We start from the raw sequence: 10,958 nt of genomic DNA, 5'->3' as shown, positions 1-10,958 counted from the left end.
TAAAGATATAGAAATATGAATATATATATATATATATATATATATATATATATATATATTCCAATTATTACAAATTTTCCAATAGAAAATTAGTTCCTAAGTTCAATTCAATAAAAATCAATCACAAAAAATGATTCAAAATGAAAATAGATGAATTATCACATAAACTTTTATTGTATAAATAATACACAAAAACCAAAATCACATAGATACAAGGAGGATCATCTATGCCCTAATCAAAAGTAAATTATCTATTCATGGTTTTTTGTAGAAATTACAAGGAGATATTAGAATTATACATAAAGAGTTACCAATTGAGCCTCCAAATTGTAGCAGTCTTCTCTCCGAGGTATCCAAAATTTGATATTTTAGCTTAAATAGGGCTTTGGAGCATCTGCTAATGCATTTACCTAATTCTAGGTGCATTGCACTACTCGAGATAAAAAATGGTGGTGTATGACTAGGCGAAATGAGCAGATTATGGTGACAATGCGCTCCATTGTTAAATAAACACATTTGTTATGCAAAATGGCTCTAGTTCTTATTTAACTTGCACTTTCACAAATGTAATATTTAAATTGGGTTCATGAAATTTTTAGCTATAGATGTTAGCTTTCATTTGCAACTGATTTAATTCCATTTAGACATCTACAACTCTATATATGACTAAAATACAGCATAAGAGTCATGTTGTTTTTTTTACCAAAATTCAGCATTGCGTTAAGCCAATGAAGCAATAAAAAAACTACACAAAATAGTTGGTTAATCATGAAAATGAAATCATAAACACCTTATTTAATCAAAGAACCATTTATTCAAAATAACTCTAAAAAGAACATTAAATTGAAAGAACCAAACTAAACAATTGACTCAAAATACTCTACAAAACTGCATTTGAAAAAACATAGAGATCTTCATGCATGAAACAAAAGTAAAACATATACCAACATATAGACATAGGAAAATATAACCACGAGGTTTGGAGTCATGTTTAATTTCCAAGAAATATACAGAGTTAGGAACTCCAAAAAAATACACCTAGGTTATAAGCCATCCTCTTTGGACACTCATACTCTTGAAGTACATTTGACAAAAACTTTCACAAAGGGCTACTCTAACAGTATTATCCCCTAAAATACTATCACCAAAATATCATACAAGTAAACCACCCAAAACATGCTAACCAAATACATACAACTCAAAAGCCAAGACCTCTTACACACTCAGCCAACCAAAGATGATAATAAACTAACAACAACACTGACCAACCCTACCTTTATAGAAACCACACAAGTTCTTGAATGATCCACTTCCCTCTGACTTGTCCTCACTCGTCGCAACACATTAGAACATGTCCTCCTCATTTTTAGTCAAATCCACATCAGAAATCTTTAAGGCTAGAATCTCACCACAATCACTATTTGAGCCTAAAAAATCTCACTTAGACTTGGACAACACCTTGTCCACTTAACTGCTCTAGTAACAATAGGATCACCCAGCGGTGTGTTTCTACAAATAAAGTAGGAGTAATAGGCACCGCTATAAGATCATGACCAACAACATGAGTAGGAACAAGTACACTCCTGAAACGAAGCTACGAAAGGTTTCGAGGGTTTTCCTCATTCATCTCCAAACTCTGTATGCCTATGAGCTACTAGGTGAACTAAGGTATCCACACTTCGAGGAGGCCCAAATAACTAAGTACACAGCATTTGCATCCTCTTTGAAAGGACTCAATCATTTATCTAGTCTACCCTGCAACTCTCCATATGTCTTTATGTAGATGACTTATCGATATTTAGTTCAAACATTCATGCTATAAATATTATAAAATTATTATTGTGTAACAACTTTGATATGAATGACCTCAGAGAAGTGAATGTATTCCTTGAAATCAAGATTACTAGGTTAGAAAAAGAATTTATTTGGATCAGTCTCACTGTTGAAAAGATCTTAGAGAAATACCATGAGTTTGACTATAAACCTATTTGCATACCATATGATACAAGTATAAAACTTTTCAAAAACACTAGTGAACTTGTTAGACAAACTGAATATGGGAGCATCATATACATTCTTAAGTATGCCACTAACTGTACAAGACTCGACATTGCCTATGTCGTGGGACTATTATGTAGGAATATCAGTAGATCTCGTATGGAGCATTGACATGCTATTGAGAGAGTCATCAAATACCTTAAAAGAACCATGAATCTCCGATTACATTATCAAATATTTTATCTTGTCCTTGAATGATAAAAGAATGCCGATTGAAACACTTTATTAGATGACTCAAAATCAAGTAGTGATAATATATTTAGCATAGTTAGAGGAGTTGTATCTTGGAAATCAATGAAACAAACGATATTGACTTAGTTCACTATGGAGTTTGAAATGATAGGAATATCAACAGCTAGTGAAAAAGCGATATGGTTGAGATGCTTTCTAGTTAAGATCCCTTTGTGGGGAACATTGATACTAGTTGTGTTGATCCATTGCGATAGTACCGCAACTATTGCAAAAATTAAAAATTGTTATTACAACTGTAAGAGACAACGTATACGTCGTAATCACAACACAATTAGAGAGTTACTCTAAAAATGAGTTGTTATAGTGAATCATGTATGCACCGATGAAAACTTAGCAGATTATTTGGCGAAAGGATTAGCTAAAAGGAAAGTCTTAAACATATCCTAAAGGAGGAGACTATTTTCTATAGATCAATGAGTCACTCATGATGGTAACCCGACTTAAAAGACTAGAGATCCAAAGAATTAGGTTCAATGGATAATAACAAGTCGTGAAGTGATATGAGCTAAACATGCTATTATAAATCAAAGAAGCATGATTCCTGAATCAATGAAATGATGGGGTAATAGAAACTCTTAATAAAATTCATACTCTATGTGGAATGGATTACCTAGCTACAAAAGTATTCTTCATATACTCACCTATGTGAATGTGGAAGTGGGCCGCTTACTATGGAATTTTTAGGCAGAATTTCTGATGTGTTTACTATATTGGGATAGACGAGTAGGGCCATTAATGCACGAGCTTTAAAGAATACTCCTTAAGAAAATGATGTGTGTGGGTTTGATATGATAAATAGAGTACAAAACTAGGAGTCACTCTTGTTGAATATGAATCTTACTTACTATGCAAAGGTTCAAGTCGAAAGACACCTTAGTTTATGAACAATCTTAAAGAAACATTTAATGCTATTTGGGAACACTTTTTTAAATTCAAGTGGTGGATTGTTGGAACTTGTGTTGGTAAAAAAACACTGATGTTGAAAGTTAAAACTAGTGTTGTGAATTTGAAAAAAATAAAAAAGTTCAACAAAGGAGTAAAATCACATATTAGTAGTGCTTATAAGGATGAGATATGACACTTGGGGTGTATCTCAAGGTGTACCCCATTTTTTGCAGGAAAAAACACACTCAAATCGAACACCATATGTGAGCTTCCATCTTGTCGGTCGGTTGGGCAGGATTGGGCCTGAATTTGGATTTTGTGGTGTATTATTTTTTAGTACCTAAAATAATAAATAAAATTAATATTTATTTTTAATGAATGCGTTTTTCTCCCTCTCTCATTTTATTACACGTTTTTTTTTTTTTGTTGACCGAGTCCTCTACACTGTTTCATTTTTCCTCGTCAATTATTATTTGACTAAGTCTTCCTCGACTAACCTCTAGAATGGTTTTTTACAATGTAATAGAAAATCAATGCAGTCTAACTAGATTGTTTTATGTTGTGATCTATCCTGCACAATTTAGTCAATGTCGTAAAATGTCTTGCCGAAAGCTACTTATTGTCGACTGAATCTAATAATATATTCGATGACTAAAAATTATATTTCAAAACTCAAAAACAACGAGAACTAAATCAGACATCAAACACCTATACACACAAATCTGTAAATGTGTATGTATAAAAGAGATCTCTAAAAAAGTGTTTGTAAATGTGATTATTTGGAGCCCAGTCCTTCGAAGCCTTTGAAATCGATAAAGGTGAATGGAGTTTCTAACGAGTAGCCACCAACTTTGCATCGTCTTTGTTTACTGAAAAGCCGTGTATACACATGTTTTCAAATCGAAAAACAGAAGAATTGTAGCAGCAAGAGGAACCATGAAAGTTCTTTTTGGGCTTTGGATTAAGGGTATGCAACTCACGTCTTTCTTTTCAAAACAAGAAATGTTCTAATTACTTTTTTTTTTTTCATTTTATTCTTTCACATCTTCCCTATAATTTTTTCATAAAGATCTGATGAAATCGTTTCTTTGAAGATTGTGTGATTTGTTTGATAGATTTAGTATTTATTTATTTAATTTAGGGATTTTATAAATTTTAGAGTTTTGATTTTTTTGGGATTTTTATGAAAATGATGATGAAGATGATGATGTAGGTGATGAAGATGATAGTTATATTATTTTTTATTTAAAATATTCTTTAATTTTTAAAAATTTATGTAATGTGATTTGACACTAGGAGTGAAAACATATCATACCAGACTGATTGGTATTGAAAGATTGGCCTATCATATTTGTCTGATTAATCTCAATTTTTTTTTATCACTTTTAACAACAACAAAAACTAAAACCTATTTAAAAGTTTATTTTTGATTAAAGTATTTAAATAGTATATTTTATATATTTTTTAAATATGTTAAACTAGATTTTTATATATAAAGAAAATTAATAAAATAAAATAAAAATTGACTAACAAATAAATAAAGAATGCAAATATGAAGAATATAGTATTCATATAACACTTAACTTAATTTTAGATAACACTACACTCATTTATTTTCTTTTTTTTGTGGTACACTTTAAAACCTTAAAAACTAATTTAGATAAAATAAATAAAAGATCAAACTATTAAAGAAAAAAAAGTACTCTTATGTGTTACGAACACATATAACACAAGTTGAAAAATGGTGATCATACATAGATTCGATGGTAATAAAAAAATTGATTGAATAACATAAAGGTAAGTATATTTTAGTAGCAGTTCATTTCTTAATTTTTGTTAAAATAGTGATAGTAACAATTAACATTAATGCAAATATAATTTTACTTAAATTAAATTATTGATTAAGACTAATCATAAAAATTATCCAACAAAACCTTGTGCATAAGTGATATGTCCGTGCATAATAGTCCATCTAAATAATTACCTAGGATACATTGTTTTTTCACCAATCATCGGAGACATTTGACTAAAATTATAAATGAATCTCTACCAATAATTAATTAAGCAAGACATTATAGTAGTATGGAGAACTATATAAGTAATATGCTTTTGAAGGAATCAAAATCTCAGTGTACTACATTAAAAAAATGAAGCTAGCAATTTTAGTGTCCAATGCACATGACGTTACAAAAAGACAAAACATTTAGTTATAAAAACACCAATAAGAAGCGAACAAAGAAAGAACATGGTCTGAATTTTCCACCAAAGTTCCCCATTGGCATATTTCATTAAATAAACAAAAGTCAAGGGGCAAATTAGTAAACCAAATTAACATTAAAATCCCATATAAACAACATTTCCAATCACAAAAAAGAACCAACACCCCACAATCTTAATTGCTTATAAACACTACACAAAAATGTTTAGTTCCACCAATTTCAATACCTCACACCCTGTTCCAATTTTCACACTAAAATCATCATCTTCGTCATCTTCACCTCTTACCTCTTCAAAGATCAAAAACCTTATCCGTACTCTCATAATTTCTCGTTTGTGTCGTATCATTGGTGCAATATCCAAATTAAAATCTACTTTAGTTGAGATTCTTACTAAGAAAAAAAAATCCAAAAATATTCACTTCCTTTACCCTTCAAATAAAAAATATTGTAGAAAAACAAAGAAGATCATTATGGGGTCATTTAGGCTTCACTACAATTGGTCTTCAAGATCTTCTTCGATTGTTATGCCGGTTCCATCTCGAGTTTATGAAGGGTTGCCTAAAGCTGTTATTTCAGGTAATGGAGATTGTTGTCATGATTCTGAGCTAGCAGGATATTTGCAGTGGCTTGAGGAGAATGATGATGTTGATGGTTATAATATTAAAGTGAGTGATGAAAAAGAGGAGGATATTTTTAATAAGGATGTGGATATGTTGGCTGAAATGTTCATTGCAAATTGTCATGAGAAGTTTAGGGTTGAAAGGGAGGAGTCTAATAGAAAGTATCACGAAATGGTGGCTAGGACTTTGTGATAATAAAAAAACTATGTTTAATATGTTAGTTTATGTTACATGAATAATATTTTAAGTCACTTGTTAAATATATAATATATATATATATATATATATATATTATATATATATATATATATATATAGCATCTAATGGATGGATCTATGTGTATTGAAGGTTGTACGTAAGTCTTAGTTCAATCTTCAAACGTCGATATCGTTAGACTTGACATCTTTATTCAAGTTCGAATCTGAGATCTTGCAGATGTGCGTGTGAGTTTCAGTGATCTTTATTACTCTGTGTACAAACCAAAAATTGTGCATTGAAGGCTAGTTGTATATTTGCCTTTTACTTTTAAAATATGAAAAGGGTGAGGAAAGATAGCACTTGGATTGTATGTAATAGTAGGTTCACGTCGTAGACAATCTTGTCTGTTAATTTGAAATCAGATAGATTAAATTATACATCAATAAAATAAGTATATCGATCTCAATCATCGATTTTAAATTGAACAGTCCCAATCTATTATAGCTTCCTATTGTAACGGTGGAGTATCTGAAGTCGGAAAGGGAGGGGGTTGACCAAACATGGAAGATGTGATGGATGAAGAATTGTGCAATACTTTTGTTCATAGTTATGCTGTTATAGTGTAATTTTATGTATTATTCTAGAATGAAATTGCAGTTTCAAATTAATATACTCTCTGATCTACATATTTCTATTTCTATTTCTATTTTATGATTTTTCAATATTTATATTTAGCTCATTGTTAGCATATTTGAGTTGGCCAATATTGTTGGTCACGTATCTGAAATGGTCAATCGGATTTGTTCAATAAAAAATTAGACCCATGACTGATCAATTAAGTCAAGTATATAGATGTTTATATTGTCAGAACCAATTAAAATGAAACAACAAACAATATAATAGAATTGGTTAATTTGGAATTAATCGTTCTTAAGTTATAGTTCAATCAATAAATATTTATATTGTTAGGTTGACGTTTTGTTTCAAATTCAAACTTTAAATTTTAGTTGTGTAAGTTATTTATAGTGGTAATTACCAGATTTTTTATTAAAAAAAAAACATTTAGTTAATTTGATTGGTGACTCAATTGACATAAATTCGTGATAAAAAAAATTGAGCGGGAGAAATTAATTTTGAATTGAATCCAATTGCTTAGGAATTCAGGTCTTAATAGTAATGGTAGCAAATTTATCTCTACTGCCCTTGATCCTAATGTAAGGCTTCACCAAGATAATGGTTTGGTGGACTTTTTCCACCTCCCAATTTGTTGTGGAGGGAAGAAGTGCCAACAATAAGAAAAGTTGTTTGAGTTAGTAACAAATTAGTTGGTTTGGTTTTATGTTTTTCTTTCAGTTAAATAATTTGTTTAGAGCTTACTAAGTTGGCATCTATGTTGCTCTTGTGTATAAATCTTTGGATTGCTCTTAGTTAATCAATGAAGTAGAGAGATTTCATTTCATCACAATCTTTATTTTCATTGTTCTAGTGTTTACTGTGATTTTATTTTATTTTATTTTATTTTGTTAGGAAAAAATTTCTTTTTTATTCTCAACTCTAATTTCAATAAAAATCTAATGTCTCATTAAAAAGTAGCAATTAAAAACAAATGTCAGTTGGAGAGTCATAATTAGATTTAGTAGTTTGAGGGAGTTGGAGTAATAAAAAAAATGATGAGTTTAATTCATACTTCTAACAAAATTAACTATTAAAAAAAATGTAAGTTAAAAGAAAAAGAGAAATTTATTTGATAAGTATTATGATTTTTTTCACAATTGTTATGATTGTATTGGACAAAAACACGTGATCTATTGTACTTACCAACAAGTTGCATACAATGAAAACGATATTTATAGACATGAAATTTTATTTCACGGAAGGAAAATGACATAAACGGCTATTCAATTCTACCCGATTAAGATAAGTTGTAATACCATTATTAAGGTCTAACATAATAAATAAGTAACTACTAGGCCATTGATTTTGAGTTTTTTAAAAAAAGCCATTGATTTTCGTAAAAATAGTAAATAAATGAGTTTTGGCACTAGCTATTCTTGTATCAACCCAATGTTTTGCAAAGATTCAACTAAAATTCTATAAGGTTTATTCTGCGAGTTTAAAGAAGATGAGAAGAGAAGAGAAGAGAGGATTTTGAAAAAAAGAAAGAATAAATATAAGGTATGAAGAGCTTTTAGGATTTTGATAGCTTTATTTTTATTTATAATACAAAATTTGAGAACTCGGCAATTGTATTGGAGGAGGGTTTTGAAGCATTTAGATAAAAAAAATTAAATTATTTTTATATTGTTATAATACTCTATAAATTAAAAATGTATTAACTATAAATATTTTTTTATCATTCTCTACAATGTTACTCTCTTAAAAAATATAAAAAAATTCGAGTTTAGATCATTTCAATCTAAATCTCTTTCAATCATCTCTATTTCTTTTAATTTTACTCTTTTTTTTAAAAAAAATTCATTGAATCGAAAGTTTATATTGCATAGATCAAATTTTACACAATATAAAATTATTTGATATGTTATTGAATCTTATAAAAATTACCAGTGTTCAATAAAAGTACATAAGAAGTTAATTTTAATATATCTCAATAAAATATCAAATGATTTTTTATCTGTACAAAATTTTAATGTATGATCTATATAATATAAACATTCAATCCAACGAAAAAAAGTTAAAAAAAATAATATTAAAAGAAATAGATATTATTGACTAAAATTGAGAGAGATTTGGATTGAGGTGATCAAATTTCAATTTTTTTTTTCCTCTTTGAAGTCATCAATTCTCCAAACCTCCAAAGTTTCAACAAAGCCTAAGGATTTAAGTTTGAATTTTTGTCGTGGATGTGAGAACTTTCTTGGAAGGCAATATATAAACACTTCTATCAATGTTGTTTAAATCTCAAAGGCTTTTCCTAACTTTGGTTAGTCCTCCAAACTCAAATCACTAAACTATTTTTTTAAATTTTAATTGCAATTTTAATCCTCTTATTTTTACTGATTTATGAAATTATTTTCTCTATTTTAAAAATCAATAATTTTGGTCCCTCGTTCATATTTTTGAACTAAAAAATAACGATTTGACATATTTTTAATGACTTGACATACAATTATATATGATAAAGAACCATCAAAATGCATTATGTATTCATGTGTTATTAATTAAATTAAAAATATAAAAAATTTCCAAAGTTGAAATATAAATTTTACGGCGTTTTATTCCAATTTCATAGGTGTTAATCATTCTATATCGTTGTATCATATGTCACATTATTTAAATCATATCACATCATCAGTTTTTAGTTAAAAAAATAGTGGAAGAGACCAAAACTGTCGATTTTTAAAATAGGTGAACCAATTTCGTGAATAAAAAAAAATAGATGGATTAAAACTGCAATTAAGCCATTTTTTTAAAAAGGTTAAATAAATTTTTAATCTCTATAAAATTTCGAAATTTTATTTTTAGTCCTTAAAAATTCTTCAACTTTAGTCTCCAAAATATTTTTCAATTTAGTTTTTCGTCATTACTTTTAATTCATTTCATATACATCTTTAAACTTTTAAATTATTTTTTCCAGTCGTATTTAAGACATTATTAACATATCTCTTTGAAAAATTTAAACTTTTTAACAAATAAATGAGTTTTTAAGCTTTTGACACTTTAAAATTTATAATTAATTCATCTCTTATTAAAAAAAATTAAATTTTTGTGAGAATTTTTTCATTATATTCTTAATATGCATAAAAAAGAAAATAATTCAATAATTTGAATAATAAACATAAGTTGAATTGAATATAGGACCAAAAACAAAAATATAAATTTTTTTAGATTAAAATCGAAGAAAAAAAAATTATTTAGACTAAAAATAAAACTTTATAGTTTTATAGAAATTTAAAATTTATTTAAAAAAAAAACTATTCTTGAATGTATCAATCGATGTTTGAATTTGTGGTAAGTCATCTTTAACGGTATATAACGAGTCGGAAATGGATTCTGGTGGTCGGTAACTTTAGTGTATTTATGGGAGAAATTAATGATTAAAATAAATAAATAAAACCTATTTGGATGAAAGATAATGATTAATTATGAGAGAGATAGGAACAAAGTTATCAAAAGTAGATGATTGAAAGATAAACAATCTCAACCCATAACGGGTTCTTCACAACTAGAAAAAGAAGGTTTTTTTTTTTTTTTTTTTTTTTTTGCGCAGGATGTATCAAGGTTTGTTTACTTTAACATAATATTTTCTATATATTTTTATTTTTATTAAATTTATATTATTTTATTTGTTAATAAATAGGTAAAAAAATTTAAAGTGTATATAATTTTTGACTCAATAAGCAAATGTTAGAGTATTATTACATAGGGATCATGGCTTCGCATAAAACACATTGTACCTGCAAAGTTAAGTGGATATGGGTGCTGGTATGTGTACTATAGTACCCACCGCACCATGCACCTGCACTTTTATAAATATATTATTTATTTATTTATTTATTATATTAATATTTAGTTTAATTAATTGTTTTTTTTTATGTTTTAACATCTATTAATATCATTGAACCACTACAATATTTATAATTGAAAAATAAATGTTTGTATACTTTTTAAGAATTTGATTACGATGAATATGTAAATAATTTTGACTTTATAACTAAGAGTTATCTCTTTTTAATCGTGACTTTATAATTATACTTGCATCTTCCGA

General features: G+C 28.0%; 1 protein-coding gene and 1 long non-coding RNA gene across 2 annotated transcripts; both read left to right on the top strand.

Annotated features, from left to right (window-relative positions):
- The first annotated feature begins 3,767 nt into the window (after nt 1-3,767).
- LOC140919939 (uncharacterized) lies at nt 3,768-6,930 on the top strand. The gene is made up of 2 exons (XR_012162637.1): nt 3,768-4,162; nt 6,383-6,930. It is a non-coding gene; the product is annotated as an uncharacterized lncRNA (long non-coding RNA).
- Nucleotides 5,533-6,904, top strand: LOC101491350 (uncharacterized). The gene has a single exon (XM_004497845.4). The coding sequence runs from the start codon at nt 5,615-5,617 to the stop codon at nt 6,224-6,226; it is 612 nt and encodes a 203-aa protein (XP_004497902.1). The 5' UTR covers nt 5,533-5,614; the 3' UTR covers nt 6,227-6,904.
- Nucleotides 6,931-10,958: the final 4,028 nt, after the last annotated feature.

Source organism: Cicer arietinum, chromosome 4 (genome assembly GCF_000331145.2).
Source record: "Cicer arietinum cultivar CDC Frontier isolate Library 1 chromosome 4, Cicar.CDCFrontier_v2.0, whole genome shotgun sequence".
In the NCBI taxonomy this organism is placed as follows: domain Eukaryota; kingdom Viridiplantae; phylum Streptophyta; class Magnoliopsida; order Fabales; family Fabaceae; genus Cicer; species Cicer arietinum.
Note: the sequence above shows the minus strand (reverse complement) of the source record. Positions and strands in the feature narration are given on the sequence as shown.